At 41.2% G+C, this 27,258-nt stretch overlaps 1 protein-coding gene across 1 annotated transcript in view; it reads left to right on the forward strand.

Moving 5' to 3' along the window:
* rbm34 (RNA binding motif protein 34) overlaps positions 1-24,254 on the forward strand; it is a 36,677-nt gene extending 12,423 nt beyond the window's left edge. Inside the window, exons 3-11 of the mRNA XM_059982177.1 lie at positions 1,049-1,179; positions 8,594-8,813; positions 11,418-11,477; positions 13,812-13,855; positions 15,641-15,724; positions 19,456-19,519; positions 19,600-19,642; positions 22,307-22,425; positions 23,618-24,254. Of these exons, the coding sequence (XP_059838160.1) occupies positions 1,049-1,179; positions 8,594-8,813; positions 11,418-11,477; positions 13,812-13,855; positions 15,641-15,724; positions 19,456-19,519; positions 19,600-19,642; positions 22,307-22,425; positions 23,618-23,878 (1,026 nt within the window). The 3' untranslated portion in view covers positions 23,879-24,254. The remainder of the gene's footprint in view (positions 1-1,048; positions 1,180-8,593; positions 8,814-11,417; positions 11,478-13,811; positions 13,856-15,640; positions 15,725-19,455; positions 19,520-19,599; positions 19,643-22,306; positions 22,426-23,617) is intronic.
* Positions 24,255-27,258: the final 3,004 nt, after the last annotated feature.

Genomic DNA, 27,258 nt, shown 5'->3' on the forward strand with positions numbered 1-27,258 from the left:
TCTGTGGTGTAAGAACAAAAATGGAGATGCAGATAGAGCTGGAGGTGGTCCTTGAGGTTTGTTTAAGGTCAAGTGCAGAATGAATGTGGCTGACCTCACTGCCACAGTGAGCGAGTCTCCCAGCTGTGCTCAGCATAGGTGAGTTCGACCAAAGCACCTGTGGTTTTGTATTTTAGGGCTTTAGGAAGTTGAGCTCTCTGTGAACTTTCTATAGGGGTAAAAGGGCAATTAAATCAGATGCAACTGCAACTTCCAACAGAAAATTGGATAAATGTGTGAAAAATTCTAAGTTTGTTAGGAATAATTCAGATTCATTTATTTTTCACACGTATATTGATGCAAACAGTGAAATGTGTTATTTGCATTAACAATCAATGCAACCTAAGAATGTGCTGGGGCAGCCTGTAAGTCTTACCACACAGTCTGGCACCATTATAGCATGCCCACAAAATTCAGTGGAACAACAGCAAGTTTTCCCCTTTTCTTCCCTACACCTACTGGCCCATCCACTCACGCACGCAACCAGTCCACCAACCTCAGGAACAGGCCTCCAGTTTCCAGTGGACTCGCAGAATCGCAGACTTTGGGCCTCCAACTTCCCCAGTGCACTCAGAGACCAGGGCTTTGGCCATCAGGCCTCAACTTCCAAACTTCCAGCTTTGATCTTCGGTACCGATCCTAGGAGTCGCTGATGACAGGACCTTGAATTCCATACTCACCGATGATGGGACACCAAACTCTAGGCCTCAAACTTTAAATGAGGAGGAGAGTTGGATAGTTGATTGGCACCTTTCCTTCCCCACCCCACCATGTCCCCTTACACCCAGCCCTTCTTTCAAATGAAACGTTAAATCGATGTCCATGTAATCTCATAAAACAGGCCAGGTTTCTAACTGAAGAAGAGTGCAGGCTAATATTTATTTTGGAATATCCTGAGGTCATGAAGTCACAAAAGAAATCCTAGTATTTTCATGCTTATCCTTTCTACTCTAAGGAAAACAATTCCATTAATTTCTTTGATGCATTGACTTGGGATTGTGTCCTTCAGGTCAGTGGTAAGAAACGGAAGATTCCAGAAGAGCCAGCCAGCAGAAATGAGGGCAAGCAGCAAAAGCTGGAGGAAGTGAAGCCAGTTCAACGAAAGAAGCTCACGGCAGCTGAACAGAAACTGGCTCAACGGTGAGCACTGGCTAGTGGGAGACTACTTACAGGGAGACCAGGCCCTTTGGCCCAGCTGGTTCTCACAGACCAAGCTAGCCCTGTTTGCCAGAGTTTGACTTATAACCTTCCTAGTCTTTCCTATCCCTCTGCCTATTATTACTGTATTTGCCTCAGTCACTTGGTCTGGCACCTCATTGCACATACATAACATGGTATGGTATGGTTCCACGGCAGTACAGTGCTATTACAGCGTGGAGCGTGGGAGTTACAAGTTTGGTTCCAGTGTCATCTGTAAGGAGTTTGTATATCCTCCTTTTGAACTCGTGAGTTTCCTCCTGGTGCTCCAGTTTCCTTCCACAGTCCAAAGATGTACTGGTTAGTAGGTTAATTGGTCTCTGTAAATTGTCCTGTGATTAAGTTAGAGTTAAATAGGTGGGTTGTTGGATGGAGTGGTTCGTTGGGCTGAAAGGGCCTGTTCCATAAAAATAAAAATAAACTTTTTTTTAAAAACCCTTAAGTTCCCATTAAAACTTACCCCTCCCATCTTAAAGCTGTGCCATCCAATTCCTGATCCCCAACCCTAGTAAAAGCAATGAATGCATCTACACTATTATACCCTCATGATTGTATATGTCTCTGTCAGATCACCTTGGAATTCTGCGCTCTAAAGGAAGAAAAAGGTCTTAGTTTGACCAATCTCTCCCTTTAACTCAGTCCTTCAAGGCCTGGTAACATCCTCAGAAACCTTTTCTGTACTCTTTCCAGATTAATAACATCTTTCCTACTCTTTCCAGATTAATAACATCTTTCCTACTCTTTCCAGATTAATAACATCTTTCCTACTCTTTCCAGATTAATAACATCGTTGCTCTAGCTGAATGACTAAAAGTCCCAAGTGTGGCTTCACCAGCTTCCCATGCAATTGCAGCCCCTTGACACCCCCCCCCCCCCCACACACACAACTCCTATACTCAGTACCCTGACTGATGGAGGCCAGCATACCAAACACCTTCTTTGCCGTCCTCTGTACCAGTGACTTCACTTTCAGGGAATCACGTATCACTCCTGGTAAGGCCCTGGGGGGTGATGTTCTACACATTATCTCTGGCAAAGTCTTTCCAAACACAACATTTCACACTAATCTGAACTAAACCTCATTTGCCATTCCTTGGTCCACTTAACTCTCCAGCTCAAAATCCACCCCCCACCACTGTAATTTTTGATAACCTTCTTCACTGTCCATTATTATCACCTATTTTAGTGCCATCTGCCAACTTACTAGCCATACCTTGTACATTCACACCCAACATGTTAATATAGATAACTGTATGCTGTATGGTTTCACTGCTAATGTAATGGCCTCTCTGTAATGCTTCGTTCTAATGTAATGGTTTCTCTGTAGCAACAGTGGGTTATGACTAGAGTTAACAGGGACTTCAGAATGTGCGCTGGCCAATGAAGGGAGATATTTTTCTTTGTTGTGTACCCGAGCAAAGGTTTTGGTGGGCTTTTGTTTGGTGGAAGATGGAGGGAGAAGATGCCAGAACAGAGAAGTCGTAGTCTGCAGGACAGAGTGGATTTGGAATGAGGTCAGGAATCGACGATCAGGAAGAAAATCGATGGAGAACAAACAGACAGGAAAGCCACGAGCTCCAACGTTGTGCATTAGACTGTTTCATGAGAATAGGTCCTTTTTATTTTTTTTGTTTCTTTACTAACCCTATAGTCAAATTAAGAATTATAAAGCTCAGTTGTTTAATTGCATATAGTGTACTCTTTGTTATTTTGCTGTACATTCGGCCCTCCTTATCCGTGGGGGGGGGGGTCCCAGAACCAATCCCCCGTGGATACAAAAAAATGCGGATGTTCAAGTCCCTAATTTAACCTGTTCCAGTGCAGTGGTCTTTAGGACCCAGCAGAACCCTGGACTTTATTTAACATGTCTCAGTGCGGTGGACATTAGGACCTGGCGCAGCTCTGAATCTGCAGGGTTTCTGTTCACTAAAATAATCACGATCACAATTGAAAATAAGGTGGAAATAATAAAGCGATCGGAAAGAGGCGAAACGCCATCGGTCATTGGAAAAGTGTCAGGCTACAGCCAGTCAACGATCGGAACAATTTTAATGGAGCATTTGAAAGGCCCTGCCCCAATGAAAGCTGCAATTATTAGTAAGCAATGCAGTGGTTTAATTATTGAAATACGTATGTTTCTTAAGTGTTTTATATGCATAGAAAGGTAAAATGTGTACTATATACTAAGAAAAACATTTAACTAACTGACGCTAAATAATACCGGATGTACCTGTTCCGACTTCAAATCCGACTTAAAGACGCACTCAGGAATGGAACTCGTTCATAACCTGGGGACTGCCTGGACTTTTAGATCATTTCTAGATTACTTATAAAACCTAATACAATGTAAATGCTATGTTATACTGTATTGTTTAGGGAATAATGACAAGAAAAAATAGTCTGTACATGCTCAAACAACAAGTGCTGGAGAGAGAACTTCCGGGTTTTCCTGCTCCGTGGTTGGTTGAATCTGCGCATGCGGAATCCGCGGATAAGGAGGGCCGACTGTACTGATTTGTAACAGGGAAACACATCACACAGCATCCACTGAAACAAGAGTTCCCAAGTTTGGCCAGGCCGGGGGCTGTCTCCCCCTAGATTGAGTCGCTAGCTGAACCTGAGGGTTACACAAGCTTGGTTCGGTTAACTTTACCAAACATGCTTGTTACTATTTACCGTAGATTCCGGACTACAGAGCGCACCTGATTAAAAGCCGCACCCTCTAATTTTAGAAAGAAAATCAATTTTGTACTTGTACAAGCCGCACCGGATTTTAAGCCGTAGGTGTCCCACGTTGTAATATGAGATATTTACACAGAAAGATATTACACGTGAGGATTTTTTAACTTTTAATTAAATCCGTATGGTAACATAAACAAATACATATTGCAAATGCTTTTTTTCGAACAGTGCCTGTAACACAGCTACTTTTAAATATACATACGTATCGGTAGCACACAAATTGCGTTGTGTATACTTTTTTACTGAACAGTGCACGAACAACATTCCAATATCTCCTAACGACTGGTAAAAAATATATATATACTGCAGCCTACCAGGAAAAGTTATTGATCGCCTTTAACTTAAAAGCTGCATCATATGCTTTTCGTCGAGTGTTTTCCATGTTGATGAGGGTGAGTACAAATGACTGATTTACAATAATTTAATTGTGAAAGTGCGCTTGATTTATCGTACAATTTCATTGGACCTCTGTGAACTACTCATCAATTTTATTGGTCTTGCTATGATCCCAGCCCCCTCCTTTGTGAGAATCGCAAGAGCACCCGTCGAGGGGGGGGGGGGTCAGTAGACCCAGTCGGAGAGAGAGAGAGAGAGAAACGTGCTGGTACGAACCCCGTAACTGGAGAACTTACCAGCAAAGATAGAGAGGTCCGTTGAAGTCTGATGTCACTATTTTCAAACGTTTTTATTGATAAAGGGACACAAAAGTAGGGTTAATACAAACATTCAGAGACAATAGTCACTGTTGTTATTCTGTATCCCTGGTGGGACCTGCAATTTGACACGTTTCTCTCTCTCTCTCTCCGACTGGGTCTACTGACCCCCCCCCCCCCACACCTTTCGACGGGTGCTCTTGCGATTCTCACAAAGGAGGGGGCTGGGATCATAACAATACAAATTGCACGTTCCACCCGGGATACAGAATAAGGTGACAGCGACTATTGTCTCATGGAGACCACGTGAAAAGCCCTCGGGCAAGGTGGGCTGGTTGAGAGAGAGACTGCCTCATCCCAACCTGACTGACTCCTGCGACCCCGTGAGGAAGTATAAAGGAGAGTCTCAGGGGGACAGCCCTCAGACGCACCCAGAAGACACTAGAGAGTGATCCCGCAGCAGCGGGATGCCATTCTGAAGGAAGCCACGTGCGTTAGATTCCGGGATTGGAATTTGTGGCTGGAATCACAGGAAACCGCTTTTAACTAACATCGGGGAGAGGAAACCAATGCTCCCCCGATTTCACGGAAGATTCATCAAGACTCGGCAAGTTCTTTCTCTTCTCCCTCAATCTCTCTCTCTCAGTCGCCCCACGTGAAACCCAGCGATTTTCAAAGGGCTGAGGCCTGCAGACTTTCAGAGTGACTTTTATATTTCCAACGGACAATCTATTAACCCCTAGACAACAGCAGAGCTCACTTAATGATGAGTATTACTATACCCGTGCTTTAGATTGAGTGTTGATGATGTGCACTATCTGAATGTATGTATTAACCCTACTTTTGTGTCCCTTTATAAATAAAACGTTTGAAAATAGTGACATCAGACTTCAACGGACCTCTCTATCTTTGCTGGTAAGTTCTCCAGTTACGGGATTCATAACAGTCTACTGTTACGAGGCAAAATATTTTTGGCGGCATGAAAAAAAACATGCATTAGCCGCACCATAGTATAGGCCGCAGTGTTGCTGCAGTGTTCAAAGCGTGGGAATAAAGTAGCGGCTTATAGTCCGGAATTTACGGTACTATTAAGTTATTGCTTGTATTTGCACAGTTTGTTGACTTTTGCACGTTGCTTGTTTGTCAGTCTTTATCTGTGTGTAGGTTTTCATTGATTCTATAATACCTTTGTTCTACCATGAAGACCCACAGGAAAATGAATCTCATGGTGACATGTATGTACTTTGATAATACTTTGAACTTGAACTTTGGGAGTGTTGACTGTTGTGGCTACTGTGTGATAGACTGAATAGAGAGACACTAGAAAATCAGTATTTAGAAGGTTCACAAGGACAATACTAAAACTGTCAGCTTACGACTGTACATGGTCTCTGGATTATGACAGGATTCTGATCCCGAGATCCATTGATGATCTGCACAGTTCATAAGTCAGATATGAACAAGAAGGGTGCATGGATGATCTCCTAAACTCTTGTTTGTTTGACTATTAAGCATTTATAACCGTGGAGGACCTGTATCAGTAATGTTAAAGCGAAGATTGAAAGATTCGCTTTATTTGAAATATGTAGATAGAAACATTGAAGCATACAGTGAAGTGTGTTGTTTGTGTCAATGATCAGTCCTGTCCGAGGTTGTGCCTGGGGCAGCCCACAAGTACTGTCATGCATCCAGCAGCAACTTAGCATGCTCACAACACACTAATCTTGACCCTAATGATAATGCTATTAAGATCTATGAGGAGGAAAGATTTCATTCAGAGATGTGGCACAGTAACAGGCCCAAAGAGCCTGCATGCCAAATTAACATAATAATCCGTACAACTTTTGACTGTGGGAGGACACCCACACGATCACAGGGAGAGTATACAAACTCCTTACAAACAGCAGTGGGAAGTGAACCCCGATCGCTGATGTTGTGAAATGTTACACCTAACCATTATGCTACCATGCTGTCCTGGCAATGGTGGTTTTTGGGGTTGTTTAGAAAGGAGACCACAGGCAGATTTATTCAAATCAGAATCTGATTTATTATCACTGACATACGATATGAAAAATGTGTTTTATGGCAGCAGTATATTCCAAATGACATAAAAATTATTATAAATTGCAATAAATAAATAGTGCTTTAAAAAAAGGAAAAACGCAGTAGTGTTCATAAACCATTGAGAAATTCGAAAGTGGAGAGGAAGAAGCTGTTGCTAAATCACTGATTTTGGGTCTTCAGCATGCTGTACATTCCTCCTAGATGGTGAGGGTCCTTAATGATGCTACTGCCTTCTTGAGGCACTGTCCCTTGAAGATATCTTCAATGGTGGGGAGGGTTGTGCCTGTAGTGGTGCTGGCCGAGTCTTCAACTCTCTCTGCAGCCTCTTGCGATCCTGTGAATTGGAGGTTCCATACCAGGTGCTGATATAACCAACTGGAATGCTTTCCATCCTACATCAATGGAAATCTGCTAGAGTCTTCAGACACCTAACAAAGCAGAACCGTTGGCGTGCCTTCTTCGTAACTGCATCAATGTTACGAAGATTGATTCTTCGTAATCTTCGTAGAATCAAGAGAACCCCGAATAGATCCAGGAACTTGGAGCTCTCACTGCTGACCCCTCGAGAAGCTTGTACAGAATGAACAGTGACAGCCGGGATATTGATTTAAGGTTATTTATTGGAAGATTTGAAAGTAGTTGAGGAATCCCATCAGATAATATGGGCCCCAGAAGTCTGCCTAACAGGGTGGCAGATGCAAGCAGAGAGAGCTAGCCAAGGGAAAGCTGGATAAATACCTGAAACAGAGAGGAATGTAAGTGTCCACAAGGCTCTATGTTTGCAGCGAGGATGTGGAAGTCACTAAAATAACTCCATCATTAGATAGTATGTACGTGGCAAAATTGTGTTGATTGTGAATGCAAAGAACTCATTTCACTGTATGCTTCGATGTGATAAATAAATCTGAATTTGATTTTCTGGGCAAGGGCATTTACAGGGTTTCCAAGGCTTAGGGGAGATTGTTGGGTGTGTTCGAGGACTGGTCTGGGGTGTGAAAGTTGGAAGTTCTAAGTTAACTTATTATCAAATTCTTGAGGTTAATATTTACCACCTTGACCTTCATTTTCTTGTGGGCATTCACAGTAGAACAAAGAAATATAATAGAATCACTGAAAAACTACACACAGAGACTGACAAAGAACTAATGTGCAAAAGAAGTCAAATTGCAAATAAAAAGTAAATAAATATATTGAGAACATGAGTTGTAAAGTTCTTGAAAGTGAGTCTGTGGGTCTTATTTTGTTTATTTGAAGATACGGAACGGAATAGGCCCTTCTAGCCCAATGGGCCACACCGCCCAGCAACGCACCTATTTAACTTGATCCTAGTCAAAGGGCAATTTACAATGACCAATTAACCTACTAACTGGTGCACCTTTGGACTGTGGGAGGAAACTGGAGCACCAGGAGGAAACCCACATACAAAAAAAATGAATTAGAGAATGCCGGAATTGAAATCCAACGCTCTGAGCTATAATAGCATCAAACTAGCCACTATGCTACCGTGATGTGGAATTAGTTCAGAGTTGAGGTGAGTGGAGTTATCCAGGCAGGTTCAAGTGCCCGATGGTTGTAGAGTATCAACTGTTCCTGAACCTGATGGTATGAGACCCAAGGCTTCTGTACCTCCTTCCTGATTGCAGTAGTGAAAAAAGAGTTGGGGGGGTGTGGTGTTTAAGGATATCCTGAACTTCTTCCAAACTGACTCCCGTCCTGTATGTGCCCCCCCCCCCCTTCACTTTGGTACCTTGCCCTGTGAGCAGTGAATAATGGTCAATAATAGATTGGGGGGGGGGGTAGTTCTGTGTTATGATGGATACTAAGAGAGCCTTGTTCAAGCTCTCTTGGTATCCACCTCATGGGTCCTGGCCCTGTAGTTATGCTTGTGTTGTCTGCAGAGAGAGTGCCTTGAGTGCCGCCGATAAGGAAGGCGAAGGGGTGCGCCGTGTGAAGCAGAGAAAGAAGTTGACCGAAGATGGGCCGCCGGCAGCAGTGGAACAAGCAACAGGGAAAGATGCCAAACGTTTCAGAAAGTGCAGGACCAACCTTGGAATGGAGAAGATAAAGAACAAGAGGACTGTGTTTGTGGGGAACCTGCCCTCTGAGTACAGTAAACAGGTGAGAGGTGGCTGACTCACTCACCCTTCAGGCCAAAGGTTACCTGACATACAGGTCATGAGGCAGATGGGCTGAGACTACTGTAGCTATTGGTATGTCATGTGTTCTGAGATACAGTGATGCATATTGTTTGTACAAATCACATATTGGGGACATTGAAGAAACTCTTAGATATGCACTTGGATGGTAGAAATATGGAGGGCTGTGTAGGAGGGCAGGATTAGATTGATCTTCGAGTAGATTAAATGGTTGGCTCAACTTCATGCTGAAGTGTTTTATGGTTCCATTAGACTGAGCATTGAGCTAGAACAAGGTAAAACAATAACAACGCAGAATAAAGTGTAGCAACTACAGAGAAAATGCAGTGCAAGTAAACAATAAAATGCCAGATCATAACAAGTTTGATTATGAGGCCAAGAGTGCATCTTATCGTACTGGAGGTCTGTTCAGGAGTTTGATAGTAGTAATGCGATCACTCGAGTTGAGTGTGATGTTCTCCTAAGGAGTAATTCCCTTAATGGTGAACGACTGTGTGTGACTGTTTAACGTGGGGAGGCCGATGCACAGGTAGCCACCACACAGTCCTTGACAGATCGGGGTCACTGTCCACTGGCATGGCATCCAGTACAACTGGGGAGCCTGCTGCAGCCTTTCTCCACCTTCACTTCATTGTGATGTGTCAACACCTTCTGCTGGCTCCACCACTGAGGTCTTAGTTGGATTGCTTTTTGTCTGGAACACCTCGCCACCATGGGTGACCCTACTAGAAGCTAAGCCCCAGACAACATCACTCTCAGGATCTCACCATCTCTCCACCGTAAGAAGCTGATAACCCTCAGGAAAGCCAAGAATCTGATAACAGCACGGTAGAAGCTGTCCTTGAGTCTGGTGGTACGTGCTGATCACTAATGTTACTGACGGTTATCACTGATGTAATGCCACAGATTTCAGTGATAATTCTGACAGATACATCTTCCATTTAAATAAAGTTGGGGGGGAGGTGCTGTCAGAGGTGTTTGTGTTATACAGAAAGTGATGGGTGTGTGCAGTGATCTGCCATGTGTGGTGGCAGAGGCAAATACTGTAGCGGTATTTAAGAGACTCTTAGGCATATTGATAATAGAATAATGTGGGAGGAAGGGTTAGATTGATTTTGGAGCAGCTTAAATATTCAGCGCTACATTGAGTGCCAAAAGGCCTGTGCTGTGTTGTACTGTTCTGTGTTCTAGTAAAATATTCTAATCTGCTGTGCATGAACTGCCAAAAACACCAAGTCCCTCAAGATAGTTGGACAATTGAAAACTTGGTCAAAAGTAGATTTTCAGGAGTATTTTGCAGGTGGAAAGAGAGGCAAAGTATTGGGATAAGTCGGAAGCTTGGGGCCCATTGATAGAAGCATGGCAACAGTGGTGGAACAGACCAGGAATGGATTAATAATTGTAGGGGCTTTCCAGATTGGCTGGGACCTGTTTTTGTTCCTGTAAGTGACAGACGGCACAGGTTTAAGGTGCTTGGAAGTAGGTACAGAGAAGATGTCGGGTAAGTTTTTTATGCAGAGTGTGGTGAGTGCGTGGAATGGGCTGCCGCCGACGGTGGTGGAGGCAGATAGGATAGGGTGTTCTAAGAGATTCCTGGATGGGTACATGGAGCTTAGAAAAATAGAGAGCTATAAGTAACCCTAGGTAATTTCTAAAATAAGTACATGTTCAGCATTGTAGGCCAAAGAGCCTGTACAGTACTATAGGTTTTCTATGTTTCTAAATCCACATACCTGAGGTTTACGATTATAACTAGGCAAGCACTGAATTCCAAACACAGAACAGTCAAACAATATATTTGGTTTGTACAAGTGCACTTGTCAAATATACATTGAAACGTACTGTGAAATGTGTCGTTTGTGTCAGATCCGATCAGCAAGGATTGTGCAAGTGTCGCTGTGCTCAGGTCCCAGAGCAGCTTGCCCACAACTCACTAACTCTAACCCATATGCCTTTGAAATGCTGGAGAGGAAATGTACAAACTTCTTACAGTGACAGAAATAGAACGGTTAGCGCAATGCTTTACAGCTGGTTCTGTAAAGCATCGTGCTAACCACTATACTGCAATGCTGCGATTCCAGAGCTCTCTGCAACTTTGACTGAATCTGTTATGGAATCTGTTATTGAACCCTTGGACACTTTTTTTTAATATACAGTATTTCTGTTCTTTGCACTTTTAAAAATTCTATTCAATATATGTATACTGTAATTTATTTACTTATTATTATTTATTATTTTTCCTCTTCTATATTATGTATTGCATTGAACTGCTGCTGCTAAATTTAAAAAATTCACATCGCATGCCGATGATGATAAACCTGATTCTGATTCTGAGGTTGGCACAGACTTGATGGGCCAAAGGGGCTGTCTATGCTGTAGTGCCCTCTGATTATATATTGCTTGCTGAAGGATTTCAGTGGATGTAGGTAGTCCACAGCATTAAGGGCATGATATAAAGACAAATCCTTTCTTGTACATGTCAGGAAAGTAAAAGAAATAACTAAATTAATATTCATCATTTCCATTTAACATCGATCGCCTATTTTTTTTGTACCTTTCTATACAGATGATCATAGCGCTATTTAAAGAGTTTGGGCCGATAGAATCTGTACGGATCCGTTCTGTGGTAAGTCCACTGAGTTTTAAGAATGAAATGGAAACCAGTTTAAACTTAATGTCAGTTTACCAACCCTTAGAGTTTAAAGATAAAGGTTAACTTTATTTGTCACACGTCCATCGAAATGTACAGTGAAATGTTTCATTTATGTCGACAACGTGCTTCCAGCGTGCACAATTTGCTAACCTTAACCCATATGTCTTTGGACTGTGGGAGGAGACCACAGCACCCAAAAAAAACCCATGTGGTCACAGGGACAATATACAAATTCCTTACAGGAATGGGACCCCAGTCTTCCAATCCCTGATGCTGTAAAGCGTTATGCTAACTGCTATGCTACCTTGCTACCCCAGAAAGTCCTTAATGACTTACAGTGAAGAGTTAACATTTTGTGAGTGGTTATTTCAGAGTTCCTTTGTTTAATCGGGCTCCCATGGTGTCCAGCTGTTACTTCATGTTCCTCTCTAGATGTGCAGTCAAATAGTAGGATGTTAGTAAGGTAATGGAGAGAGGGGGTGGGGGAATTCTGTCCATCTCCACTTAAAGATCAGGGATTGTTAACTCCCACAGGAGTAAGGTATATACAAGGTACATATAAAAGTACCATGCAACACAGACAAGAGGGATGAGAGTGGCAGTAAACCCAAAATTAATGTGCATTTAACAGCTTAAGTTCTGGTCGCCTCACTATAGGAAGGATGTGGAAGCATTGGAAAGGGTACAGAGGAGATTTTCCAGGATGCTGCCTGGATTAGAGAGTATGCATTATGATCAGAGATTAAGGGAGCTAGGGCTTTACTCTCTGCAGAGAAGGAGGATGAGAGGAGACATTATATTAAGACATTACAGGATATTAAGAGGAATAGATAGAGTGGACAGCCAGCACCTCTTCCCCCGGGTACCATTGCTCACTACAATAGGACATGGCTTTAAGGTAAGGGGTGGGAAGTTCAAGGGGGATATTAGAGGAAGGTTTTTCACTCAGAGAGTAGTTGGTGTATAGAATGCACTGCCTGAGTGCAGATACACTAGTGAAGTTAAAGAGACTACAAGACAAGTATGTGGAGGAATTCAAGGTGGGGGTTATATGGGAGGCAGGGTTTAAGTGTCGGCACAACATTGTGGGCCGAAGGGCCTGTACTGTGCTGTACTATTCTACAAACTTGTATGTTCTGTGTTCTATAAGACATGGGAGTAGAATTAGGCCTTTCTGCCCAATGAATCTGCACTGCAATTCCATCATGGCTGATTTATTATCCCTCTCAATTCCATTTTCCTGCCTTCTCCTTGTAATCTTTGACTCCTTACTAATCAAGAGCCTATCAACCTCTGCCTTAAATACACTCAATAACTTAGCTTCCACAGCTCTCTATGGTAATGAATTCCACAGATTCACTATCCTCTGGCTAAAGAAATTCCTCATCTCTTCTAAATGGATGTCCCTCTATTCTGAGGCTGTGCAATCTGGTCCTAGTCTTCTAGAAACATCCTCCCCATATCCACTTTATCTGGACCTTTCAATATTCAATAGATTTCAATGAGTTCCACCCTCATTCTCTAAACTCCATTGAGTATAGGCCCAGAGCCATCAACGTTCCTCAAATGTTAACCCTTCCATTCCCGGAATCATTCTCATGAACTTCCTCTGGACCCTCTCCAATGCCAGCACATCTTTTCTAAGATAAGGGACCCAAAACTGCTCACAGTACTCCCAAGTGTGACCTGACCAATGCCTTTTACTTCCTTTATTACTTCCTTGCTCTTGTATTCTAGTCCTCTCGAAATTAAAGCTAATATTCATTTAGGGGTAAAAAGATTAACTGTATTTGATCTTTCTGGCAAAACAATTATTTCGTGTTCAACCCTAAATTTAGTACTAATGGGCCACTGCGAAACCCTGATGAAGATGCTCCTATAATGCAAAGAACATAGAAATCTACAGCACGTTACAGGCTCTTTGGTCCACAATGTTGTGCCGACCCTATAACCTATTCTAGAAACTGCCTAGAATTTCCGTACCTCATAGACCTCTATTTTTCTAAGCTCCGTGTACCTATCTAAAAGTTTCTTAAAAGACCCTATTGTATCCGCAAGTCATGTAATGTGGCTTGGGAGTGTGTTCCAGAAATTGGACTGGTGACCGTGGAGGACTGACCATGTACCTCCAGGTCAGGATGGTGTGTGACCTGGGACAGAGGGGAAGACAAAGGTAATGGTATATTAAAGTCAGGCGTCTGATACTGGGTTTGACTGTTCTGAATTTTCAGTTTGCTCCCCCCAGCTGAATGACGTTAAGGTGCTTCATCTAATTCCTTTCCCCTCTTTATTTTCCATCGGCTAAAGGCACGTGAGGAACCCAGCATCTCCAGGAAGTTGGCCACTATCCAGTAAGTAACCTTGCTTGTTCTCTGGTGCTTTTACATGCAGACTTCCCTGATCTGCAGACACAAACCCTGCATTATCACTTCCTTAATCTCCTGTGGCTTTTGACTAAGCACACTGATATGGAGTGGTGTGTCAGTAACACTTTGTACTTATAAGGATTATTTTTACTTGTCAAGTGTACATTAAAACATACAGTGAAATGTGTCATTTGCATCAACAACCAGCTCAGCCTTAGAAAGTGTTGGGGCAGCCCGTAAATGTTGCCAAGCTTCTGGCACCAACAACTTATTAACCCTAACCCATATGTAGCAGGGAGAATGTACAACCTCATTACAGACAGCAACCGGAATTGAACCCAGGTCACTGTGCCTCCATTTGTGGAGCATAAAATTACAAATTGACACCAAACACGTGGCGGTGTCGGACAGGGAGTCGGATATTAGGTGCAAAAGGAAAGGCTGTCACAATGGACAGGGAAGTGGTTGAGAAAATGTAGAGCATTAGTGTGAAGTGATAGAACAAGGAGAGAAGTATAAGACCATAAAACATAGGAGCAGAAATAAGCCATCCTGAGTGAGATGAGTGGTGATTTGATAGATGATACCAGGCATAGATCGAGTGGATGTCAAAGACTTTTCCCCAGGGTAGACATGTCTAATGCGAGAGAGCATAATTTTAAGGTGATTGCAATAGGGGGGGGGGGGGGGGTAATGTCAGAGGTACGTTCTCTACACAGAGTGATGTGTGCTTGGAACACACAGCCAGGGGTGGTGATAGAGGCAGATACATTAGGAGCAGTTAAAGAAACTTAGATAGGCACATGGAGATAGAAAAATGGAGCAATATGTAGGAGGGAAGGTTAGATTGATCTTGGAGTACGTTAAAATTGTGGGCCAAGGGGCATGTGCTACACTATGTTCTGTTACGCTAATTGTAGATGAAAGCAGGTTTTAGCTACAACTGGAATATTGCACCCAGTTCTGGTCATTCTGCTTTTAAAGGGACGTGAAGACTACAGGGAAGACTTACAAGAACAGTCTCAGAGAGGTGGGATTCCAGGCATGGGGTTACACTGGAAACAGGGATGTGAATGGTGATTCTAGCTGGGATAAATGAAAGCTATTTCCTTTAGTTCAAGGACTAAAGAAAGTATAAACACTTGGTGATGGGCAGAAGTATGAGAAAAAGGGTTTTTGCACAAAGTCTGGGAAACATTTGGGGTTCTCTGCATTGAAAATACTTTAAACCACTTTTTGTAATGCTTCCTGAGAAAAAATCCCTGGCTATCCACTCTTTCAGTGCCTCTCATCATCTTGTACACCTCTATCAAGTCACCTCTCATTTTCCCTCGCACCAAAGAGAAAAGCCCAAGTTTGCTCAGCCTGTCCTCATAAGATGTGTTCTCTAAAGTAGGCAGCATCCTGGTAAATCACCTCTGTATCCTCTCTAACTTTCCCACATCCTTCCTATAATGGACAACCAGAACTGAGCACAATATTCCAAGTGCGGTCTAACCAGGCTTTTACAGAGCTGCAACATTACCTGTCATCTCTTGAATTCAATCCCCTGGCTAATGTCAGCACATCATACAGCCCTCTCGACTTGTGCAGCAACTTTCAAGTATCTATCAGTGCTTGTTTGAGCCCTAACTTGTTCAACCTATCGTTTATCTTAAATTAGTTTACCTCGTTATTTTTCTGCAACCAGTGCAAGTCTGAGGTGAAAATGACAGTAGCATTCTCACCGTAAGAATTCCTCTCATGCTGTCTTCTCCTCCTCCTTTTCAGGAGGAAGGTTCACCCTAAGAGGAATAACATGAATGCCTACGTTGTGTTTCGGCACTACAATGATGCAGTCAGAGCCCTAACAAGGTAGGTGTGCAGTTTCACGTTTTTCAATGCTATCAATGAGTGTACTTTGTTCATTAAATGTTTCATATTGCTGTGGTCACTACAAACTTGCAGCATTTAACATGGTATCATGAATTTTGTTGAGAGTTACAGGCTTTCTTTATCATCTTTGTTCTACATTTATTGGATAATTTATAACCAGAACTCTGTTACTAACTTCTTTAGAATCAATACTTTTTTCGTTTAGATATATCCCGTATTTGATACTTTAATTCAGTTGTGAAAACTTAGAAGCTGAGGCAGCATGTTGTGTCCTTGAGCAAGGCTCTTAACCACACATTGCTCTGCGACGATACCGGTGCCAAGTTGTTTGGGTCCTAATGCCCTTCCCTTGGACAATATCGGTGGCGTGGAGAGGGGAGACTTGCAGCGTGGGCAACTGCAGGTCTTCCATACAACCTTGCCCAGGCCTCAGACATCATCAAAAATCAATGGACAGCCGACGAAGAAAATTTAGAACAGAGAACTTAACAACACATGATGTGCCGATCTTTTAAGCTACTCTAAAATCAGTCTAACCCTTCCCTCCCACGAGGCCCTCCACTTTTCATCCATGTGCCTATCTTGTCTCTTAAATATCCCTAATGTATCTACCTCTACCACCACCTCTGGGAACATGTTCCGCGTACTCATCACTATGTGTTTTGAAACAAACCTATCTCTGACATCTGCTCTGTACTTTCCTCCAATCGCCTTAAAATTATGCCCCTGAAATTAGCCATTTCCACCTGGGAAAAAAAATCTGTGGCTATCCATTCTATGCCTCTTTTTATTTTGTACATCTTTTTCAAGTCACTTCTAAACCTCCTTTGTTCCAAAGAGAAAAGCTTCAGCTCACTCAATCTTTTCAATCTTTTTATTGAGTTTCATATAATTATAAAAAAAACATAACATAATAATGAATAGGTTATGAATACAGTAGACTTAAGATTACATTAATAATAGGATAATGATATCCTATTAAACATCAACAACAAAAAAGTACATTAATCAATCAAGTCTATATAATTATATATGAAAAAAAACAAAACTAATCATCAAAAGAAAAAGAAAAAAAAATTAAAGATGTGTAAAAGAAAATATATATATATGAAACAAACACTAAACTAAAACTAACATGGGCAATAATAACAGTTTATAAGTATATGATAGTGTCAAAGAACTCCGGAACTCCATACCTGAACAAGAATAAACAGAGAGAAGGTCTGGGAAAGGCCAAATTAATTCATATGAAAATGTCGGATGAACGGTCCCCAAGTTTCTTCAAATTTAATTGACGAGTCAAAAATAGTGCTTCTAATTTTTTCCAAACTCAGATAAGAAATAGTTTGAGAAAGCCACTGAGACGTGGTAGGAGGGTTTACTTCTTTCCAATTTTGTAATATAGACCTTCTGGCCATTAATATTACAAAAGCAATCATTCGTCTGATTGAAGGAGAAAACTGATTACCATCCTCATTTGGTATACCAAAGATTGCAGTAATAAAGTTAGGTTGTAAATCGATGTTCCAAATTGAGGAAATGGTAACGAATATGTCCTTCCAATAGTTATGTAAAGTGGGACATGACCAAAACATATGGGTCAGTGAAGCCACTTCTGAATGACATCTATCACATTGAGGGTTAATATGAGAATAAAATCGAGCAAGTTTATCTTTAGACATATAAGCTCTATGTACAATTTTAAATTGTATTAAAGCATGCTTAGCACATATAGAAGAAGAATTAACCATTTGTAAAATTTTTTCCCATTTATCTGTTGGTATATTGTATCGAAGTTCTTTTTCCCATTGTTGTTTAATTCTATCAGATATCTCTGGTTGTATCTTCATAATCATGTTATAAATAAAAGCAACTAATCCCTTCTGACAAGGATTTAAGGTAAAAATCAAATCTGAGAAATCCGTTGAAGTTGAGTTGGGAAAAGATGGTAAAACTTTATGTAAAAAATTTCTGATTTGTAAATATCTGAAGAAATTAGATTTAGGTAATTTAAATTTATTGGAAAGTTGGTCAAAAGACATCAAAGTACCTTCAAAAAAAAGGTCACGAAAACATTTTATACCTTTCCTTTTCCATATGCTAAAGGCTTGATCTGTCAAGGAAGGTTTAAAGAAAAAATTAAATAAAATAGGGCTATCAAGCACAAAGTTTTTCAAAGTAAAAAATTTCCAAAATTGAAACCAAATTCGTAATGTGTGTTTAATAACAGGATTAGATATCTGTTTATTAAATTTAACTAAATCAGCAGGAAGAGAAGAACCAAGAACAGAGAATAAAGAATATCCCTTTGCTTCATTGCATTCCAAATTTACCCACTGCGGACACAATAATGAGTCCAAATCTAATTTCCAATACGTTAGGTTACGAATATTATTCGCCCAATAATAAAATCTAAAATTAGGCAAAGCTAAACCACCATCTTTTTTAGATTTTTGTAATTGCCTTTTACTTAACCTGGGGTTTTTGTTTTGCCACACAAATGAGGAAATTTTTGAATCAATGTTGTCAAAAAAGGATTTAGGAATAAAAATTGGTAATGCTTGAAATAAATATAAAAATTTAGGTAAAATCATCATTTTAATAGCATTAATCCGACCAACTAATGATAAGAATAAGGGAGACCATCTTGTAGTAAGACGTTGTATTTGAAGAAGCATAGGTAAAAAATTCAGTCTAAATAAATCTTTATATTTCTTGGTAATTTTTATACCTAAATAGGTAAAATTATCAGTAACAACTTTAAATGGAATCCTGTCATTCAATAAAGTTTGCGCGTTTAAAGGGAATAATTCACTCTTATCTAAGTTTAATTTATAACCAGAAAAACTACCAAATTGAGCCAACAAGGATAAAATAGTGGGAATAGATCTATCAAGATCAGAAATATATAACAGCAAATCATCAGCATAAAGTGATAATTTATATAATTTCTCATTACGGGTAATACCAAAAATATTAGGAGATTCACGAATAGCAATGGCTAAAGGTTCTAACGCAATATTAAATAATAAAGGACTTAAAGGACAACCTTGTCTCGTACCACGAGATAATTGAAAAAAGGAGGATCTATAATTATTTGTAAGAACAGAAGCAACAGGTTTATAGTATATTAGTTTAATCCATGATATAAAATTAGGACTAAAATTAAAATTTCTCAATGCATTAAATAAATATGTCCATTCAACTCTATCAAAGGCTTTTTCAGCATCTAATGAAATAACACATTCTGGGACTGTGGGTGATGAAGTATGAATTATATTAATCAATTTTCTAACATTAAAAAAAGAATACCGATTCTTAATGAAACCAGTTTGATCTTCTGAAATAATCTGTGGTAGTACCTTTTCTAATCTAGTGGCTAAAATTTTTGTAAGAATCTTAGAATCTACATTTAATAGTGATATAGGGCGATAAGATGTACATAAAGTAGGATCTTTATCTTTTTTTATCAGCTCACTCAATCTATCCACGTACGACATGCTCTCTGATGCAGGCAGCATCCTGGTAAATCTCTCCACCCTCTCTAGAACTTCCACATCCTTCCTCTAATGAGGCGAACTGAACTGAACTCAATGCTCTATGATCTCTGCTTATAAATTCCATTAGGACTAGAACTCGATTTATAACAATGACCTGTTTCTCTGTATTTTGTATGTACAAAGACTTAACAAATTCTGTTGATTTTAAAGAAACGGATACGAGTTAAAAAGTGGATTTAATATTCGTGTGGACCTAGCAATCAAGTCAGATGAGGTGAGTTATTAATAAATCATAGAGTTTGTTCATTTATGTTCTTCTAACACACTAAGTACTTCATGTTTTGTGTCTCACAGTATGACCATCGGCGATCCATCTTTTTGGGCAACCTGTCATATGGTAAGGCACTTTTTATGACTGGTGGGGTGCTTTGTTCCTGAATTTTCTCAACTCACTCTGTTCTTCTGATCTGAAGAACAAAAAAGGAATTGTCATTTTTGCAGAATAGACTTTTCAGACTTGTATCCTCGTGGCTGAGTTTGATCTGGGCTTTACTGGGGCATGGGCCGCCAACAGCACCTTCCCAGAGTCCTCAGTTCCCAGGTGTAGCCCATTGTTGAAGAGCCTCCTTCTCCCAGGGTTGAGGTCTTTGGAGCTCTGAGTTTTACGAGATGGGGTTTGTAGCCCTGTGCCCAACTCTCCTTTCACAGCCAGGCTTGGGACTGTCCGTGGCAGAGTTGTCCATTTTCATGGTGATGGTAATTGGACTTTGGGTAGAACTCTGTCTTGAAGCAGTGATACAAGGTATTTTGAATGTGCCTGAGTAAGCAGACACAGCCTCATTTCTCATTCATAAGCTGCAGAACACTGTTTTATACTCTATGACTTGAGTTCTGAGTATTTATTTATTTTTGTACTTGCACGTTTTGTCTTTTGCACATTAGTTGGCTGTCAGCCTTTGTGTGTCGTTTGTAATTGGTTCTAGTGTATTTCTTCTACTGTGAACGTGTGCAAGAAAACGAACCTCGGTGGTATATGGTGACATCTACACGGTAGGTTGTCTGTCATACCCAACAATGATAGGAGCCCTGTGTGAGACAGTTTTTAAAGCTGTTGTGCTGAGGCAGTTTCACTTTCTCGACCTTGGAAATCTGGGTCCAGTGATACGAGTAGTCTTCACAAACTGGATTCTTCTTAGGCTGCAGTTCCATGACTTCCTTTGTGTCTTGTCATGCCCTTTGCTCTCCACAAAGCGTTGCAGAATCATCTTATAGTACTTTAATAATAAAATTACTTTGAACTTTATTGTCAAGTTTCCAGAACAAGGCCTGAACCCGCCTTCCTAATTTAGCTGAGGTTTAGCTGATTTAAGCTCTAGGCCAGATTGGAAAGGTCAGGGTGTTGGGGCTAGAGGTGAGGGATGGGCTGGTGATCAGCTCGCTGATTCTGCACTGAACTGAGGCTGGCCTGCAACTAACGGGCTCCTGGATGGTTTCATGTCTGAACTGTAGAGCTGAATGCTATTTGCTTACTTTTATTGTTTGCACTATTTTTTTTTTGCATATTGAGTGTTTGTCAGTCTTTTTTAATGGGTTCTATTAAGTTTCTTTGTTTTGTGGTTGCCTCTAAGGAGATGAGTCTCAAGTTTGTATATAGTATGTATATTTTGATAATAAATGTACTTCGAACTTTAACTTTTAAATGTCCTGACTTTGTGTAAGGTACAGTAAGATAGTGTACAATAGTGTGATGCTTTACAGCCTCGTCATTCGGGGTACAGTTCCTGCTTTTGAATGTTCTGAGACTGGGCAGCACAATGACTTGGCATGTAGCGCAATGCTTTACAGCAACATGTGTAAGCTTAGGGATCAATTTTGTTGCTCTCTTTGTATGTTCTTCCCATAATTACATGGGTTTTGTCCAAGTGCTCTGGTTTCCTCCCACATAAGGTTAGTAAATTGTAGGCATGCTACGTTGGCACTGGAAGCATGGCGACACTTGTGGGCTGCCCCTGCACATCCTCAAACCTTGTTGATGCAAAAGATGCATTTCACTATGTGTCAGTGTATGTACATGTGACAAATAAAGCTAATCTTTATCTTTGTCTACAATGGAAATGTACTTTCTTCTGTGTATATTATGGTATTAGGAACACTGAACATTTCCTGTTTAATCTTCTGTGCCTCATTGTGGGCACCACAGTTGATCGGAATAATTTTGAAAGATGCTGAAACAATTTATTGAAATTATTCTAAGAACAAGGGAAGAATGGTGAAGCTGTGGTTCTCTGGATCAGCTCAGATCAGAGCAGTCACTTTTTTAAGACAACTGTTAAAGAACAAAAACTATTTTGCTCACTGCAGATTCAAATATTTAGGCATGGAGATGCAAGAAAAGACTGGGAGTGAAAGTGAAAGTTAGGAACTACAAAGAATTTAAAGGTATTGACAATCATTGAATGTTACAATGAAAATGAAGATTTGGAGGATGCAATTATCAAAAGCGTTGTATGAAGGCAGTCCATTATCTGTAATAGGTGTCTGCACTGATTTAGTTAATTTACAGTCAATCAAAAGAACACAGCATACACTGTATGTACTCTGTTGTACAGTTATCAAGGCAACTGTAGGACTATTTTCTGACTATTGTATTTTGTGTGGCGCATTTATTATGGGTAATCTGTCACATAGGGCTTGATAGAAGCAAGTGAGTATAGTTAAGTATTCATACTTTGTCTTAGTTTAGTTTAGTGAAGAATGAGCGAGCCGGGGGTAATATTTTGTTGACCGCTTGCTAATTACTTTTATTTCACTATATCTCTAATCTAGTTTTGCTAGTTTTTTATTGCTATAAGATCGTTCAGTTTTGCTGTTTCATAATAAACGCATCATACAGTGTCAGCTCCTGTACTCAGTCTCTCCCATGCTCAGTTTCTCAGCTGTTTTGGTTTATTTTCAAGCAACCACTCACCCGCTGCTGTGCTTGATCAGTTGTTTTGAACGTCCAACAGTTTGTGAGAATACTCATCCCAGAAATTTGAACCAATTATCTGATTGTTTCTAGATATCCAAGAAAATGATGTTCATGATCACTTCTCTGGATGTGGAGATATCAAGTGGGTGCGGATAGTGAGAGACCAGGAATCAGGAATGGGAAAAGGATTTGGATATGTGCTTTTTCAGGTAAGGTGATAAAGGCTTGTTAGGAAACTTCCTGTGTAGAACCGGAGAACCTATCTCACAGCATTATTTGTTCAGTCTATTTTGCACCTATGCTGTTTCACATGGTAGCATAGTAGATAGCATTACTTTACAGTATCAGCTGTAAGATCAGGGTTCAGTTCCTGTCGCTGTTTTCCCTTTGACTGCATGGGTTTCCTCTGGGTGCTCAAGTTTCTTTCTGTTTTCCAAAATGTATGGGTTAAGGCTAGTAAGTTGTGGACAACTGTTGGAAGCATGGCAATCTTGCAGGCTGCCTTGCACAACCTTTGCTGAAGTGAATTCACACAAAAATTGACAATTTTCATTGTATGTTTTGATGTACATTTGACAAATAAAGCTGATCTTTCTCTTTAAATATTTATATTTAAGGAACTAGTTAGATTCCCCTGCCTTTTCCCATTCTAGTTATAATTTTTCTCCTAATTGTTCTTTTTAAAAAGAAAATCATTCTCCTGAGTAGGAGAATAAAAATTTTTATTTAGGTAACTGTAAAAGAGGGAATGTTGTCTGTTAGAAACCTGATTTTTCTTTACGTTGGCTTTGTTGCAAACTGCTGTGGTTGATGATTGTTCCCATGTTGCAGCTTTTTCTGATCCTGTGCATTGGAGCCTCCTTACCAGGTGATGATGTAACCAGTCAGAATGCTCTCCAGCTGGAGAAATTTGCTAGAGATTTTGGTGACATACAAAATCTCAAACCTGAATAACGTGTAAAGGCTACAGGGAAAGTGCAATGTAGGTAAATGATAAAGTGCAAGATCATAATGAGGTAGTTTGTGAGGCCAGGAGGCCAGGAGTCCGTCTTATCATCCAATACTTTTAAAAGCTGGATAGAAGCTGTCCTTAAACTTGGGGTGGGTGGGATCGTTGATTATGCTGAGGTAGCAGAAGGGTAGACAGAATCCATGGAGTGGAGGCTGGCTGCTGTGATGTGCTGAGCTGTGTCCACAACTCTCAGCAATTTCTTATGGTCACGTGTAGAGCAGTTGCTATACCAAGCTGTTACACAACCAAACAGAATGCTTTCTATTGTGCAGCGATAAAAATTAGAAAGGGTTGATGGGGACATGCCTAATTTCTTTAGCCTCCGGGGAAGTAGGGGCAGGGAAAAAAATTAAAACGCTAATGTGGATAATCTTGGTTTCTGTTGACAGAGCACGGATGCCGTAACTCTGGCCCTTGAGCTCAATAACTCGGAGCTACAAGGACGTAAAGTGCGAGTCAGCCGCTCAGTAAAAAAAGAACGAGTGTCTCAGGACCCAGCCATGAGTCGTCACGTAGAGAAGGAAGCGGCAGCTAGGGACTTTGCCGGGTTGATGGTGAAGAAGGCAGAGGGAAAGAAAACCAAGAGGAAAATTCCAGGGAAGAAAATCAAGCAGAGCCGGAGGAAGGCCAGCAAGTCGAAAAAGCAGTGAAAGGTTGCAGCCTGTCTGAGCTCAGAGGCCTTTGAGCTTCATACTGTGGTAACAACGGCTGAGGTTCTCAGACCAGAGCTGGCACTGAATTAAAGAACAAGGCAGCCACTCTTTACACAGGCTTCTTCTCTGCTGCCAACAGCAAGTGGTGAGATGTGGACTTCTCAGTGCAGATGCGTCTTCAGGAACTGATCAGTGCACCTTTGTATTACAAGGTGGCCATGTTTGATTTTATTGCCCTGAATCCATGGTGCAGTCTGCTTGTTTCAAATGCTTGAGACACTTCAAATACACTGTGTGTTAACCATTCCACCATGCACTCCCTAGCCCCATATCTTGTTGAATAAAACTGGCCAAGTTAATCAGCCTCAATCCACTTGTGTAGGTAAGATTGTCCTTTAATTTTTCCAAGCGAATCATCGGCACAGTGACATTCATTTCATTCCCCTTTTCACATGTGTACTGAAGAATGACAATAAGCAATCTTGAATTAGTAGCAAGAGTTCAGTGCACCAACCATGTGAAATAAAATGAAACTACAAATGAGAGCATAGGAATCTCTTGTGTGAACCATCCTCTTGCAATGCCTCAGGATTGTGTGCTGTTTGATGCTAGTGGTGGTGCTTCAGCCACATAGCAAGTTATTGTTTGCGGGAGCAACACACACACAATACTGGAGGAATGCAGCACGCATCTATGGAAATGAATAAACAGTTGTTTTGAGCTGAGACCCATCATCAGGACTGGAAAGACAAGCTAGAGGTGATGGGTGAAGCCAAGTGGGTGGGAAAGGTAAAGGGCTGGAAAAGAAGGAAACTAATAGGATAGGAGAGGAGAGTCGATCATGGGAGAAAGGGAAGAAGGAGAGGCACTAGGAGGGGGGCTGGTTATAGGCAGATGAGGAGAAGAGTTAAGAAGCTTAAGGTGGGAATAGAAGAAGCGGGAAAGGTGAGGGGAAAAGTAGATTAACTGGAAGGAGAAATCAGTGTTTGTGTCACCGTATTGGAGGCTACATTGATGGAATATGAGAAGTAGCTCCTCCAATCCGAAAGTGGCCTCATCGCAGCAAGAAGAGGCCATGGACTGACATGTCGGGACGGGAATGAGGATAGGAATTAAAATAGTTGGCCACTGGGGAGTTCCACTTTTGGCAGGTGGAGCGGAGATGTTCAACGAGACAGTCCTCCAATTTATTTTGGGTCTCACCAATGTAGAGGAATCTCATCAATGTGAGCAACAAATATAGTAGATGACACCAAAAGATTCACAGGTGAGTTGTTGCCTTACCTGGAAGAACTGTTTTGGGCCCTGAATGGAGGTGAGAGCAGGTGTAGTGTTTCCGTCGCTATGTGCCAGGAGTGAGATTAGTGGGAAGGGACAAATGGACAGGGGAATCATGGAGGGAATAATCCTTGAAGAAAGCAGAGAATGGGGGGGAGCATGGGTAAAGATGTGTTTGGTGACAGGATCCCGTTGAAGATGGCAGCAGTTGTATTGGATGCAGAGGCTCATGGGGTGGTAGGTGAGGACAAGGATCTTTTAAGATGGCAGGAAGATGGGGTAAGCTCAGATGTCCAGGCAGCGGAAGAGAGTGGGTGAAAAGCAGGATAAGAAGTGGAGGACGTCTCAGTCAGGAAAGGACGGCCACATCCCGGGAACAGATGCAGCAAAGACAAAGGATTTGAGAAAAGGGAACAGCATGACAGGAGGTGTAGTCAAGATAACCATAGGAATCAGTAAGTTTATGAAAGATATTGGTAGACAGTCTGTCTCCAGAGATGGAGACAGAGAGATCGAGAAAGGGGAGGGAGGTGACAGAAATGGACCAAGAGGATTTAAGGGCAGGGTGAAAATTGGAGGCATAATGTAGTGCCAATGCAGTCATTGAGGAAGAATTGGGGAGAATTTCCAGGGAAGGCTTTGAACATGCTGCCCCTTATACTGATTCTGTTCCTAGTTTGTGACTCTCCACCCGGGGGGAGAGCCTCTCAATACTGGCCTTGTTAAGCCCTTTAAAATCCATTGTACATTTCAATAAGGTTTGCTGTAATTCATAACTCTGGAGGGTTTGGCCTTATAAGAGGATAAGAGGCAGGCATTGCTGGGACCCATGGCTACTCCATGCTGTGTTACTTTCTGAATCTATGAGAAAGTAGGTGGGCTGAAGGAGAAATTGTTGAGGGTGAGAAACTGTTCTGCCAAATGGAGGAGGGTGGTGCTGGAGGGGAACTTACTGAGTACAAACAAGCTAGAGGAACTCAGCAGGTTGGGCAACATCTGTTGAAATGAGCAGTCAACATTTCGGGCCGACCCTTCATCAGGACTGAAGAAAGAGGGGACGGGCCCTATAAAGAAGGTGGGGAGGTGAAAAACCAATCAGAGGAAAGATCAAGGGGTGGGGGAGGGGAAGCAGGGAGGACGATAGGCAGGAAAGGTAAAGGAATGTACATTTCAATAAGGTTTGCTGTAATTCATAACTCTGGAGAGTTTGGACTTTGTTCAGTATCTCCTTGGATAATCACCTTCCCATAATCATCCTTAAAAATGGAATGCAAATTCAATTATAACTGCATCATTAAGTGATGTAATTACAATCTAATTTGCATTTCATTCTTCAAGATGTAGCTTACTGCTGTAGCGAACAAAGTATAATCAGCTTGTACTATGGGACAGAACAGTACAGCACATGACCAAGTCCTTCAGCCCACGATCTGTGCCAACCATGATGTCAAACTAATCAATCTGCCAGTACCCTTGCCAGGTCATTTGCGTCTTCAAATTCCTCTTGGGCATGGCTACTGTAACTGCACCTGCCACACCTGTGCCAGTGTGTGCCAGGCACCTATAACACTCTAAAGCAAAAGCACAAACATGAGATTCTGCTGATGCTGGAGAAACTCAGCAGGTCAAACAACATCTGTGGAGAGGAATAAACTTTTTTAAACAAAATAAACCTATTCATAATAAAAAATTACAAGAATAAACTGCAAAGTCTTTTCATTCTTTATGTTCATAGTCAATGCTTTCTGTACTATATTTCAATTACAAACATTAGTAACACTGCTGTCATGGCATTCTGGGGTGGTATTATTCGTCAACACTCAAGGTTTTGAGCTGAGACCAATCATCATGAGCAAAAACCTTGCCTTACACATCTCCTTTAAACTTTCTCCTCTCACCTTACAGTTATGCCTTCTAGTATTTGACATTTCTAACCCAGGGAAAAAGTCTGACTATCTACCCTACCCAAGCTTTTCCTAATTTTACAAACTTCTATCAGGCTGCTTCTCAGCCTCTGACACTCCTGGGAAAGCTGATATTTATTTGCACGTTTTATTTCATATCTGTCCCTTCGCCTTTAACTTTATTAGTTTTTAAAA

Source organism: Hypanus sabinus, chromosome 10 (assembly GCF_030144855.1).
Source record: "Hypanus sabinus isolate sHypSab1 chromosome 10, sHypSab1.hap1, whole genome shotgun sequence".
Lineage (NCBI taxonomy): Eukaryota > Metazoa > Chordata > Chondrichthyes > Myliobatiformes > Dasyatidae > Hypanus > Hypanus sabinus.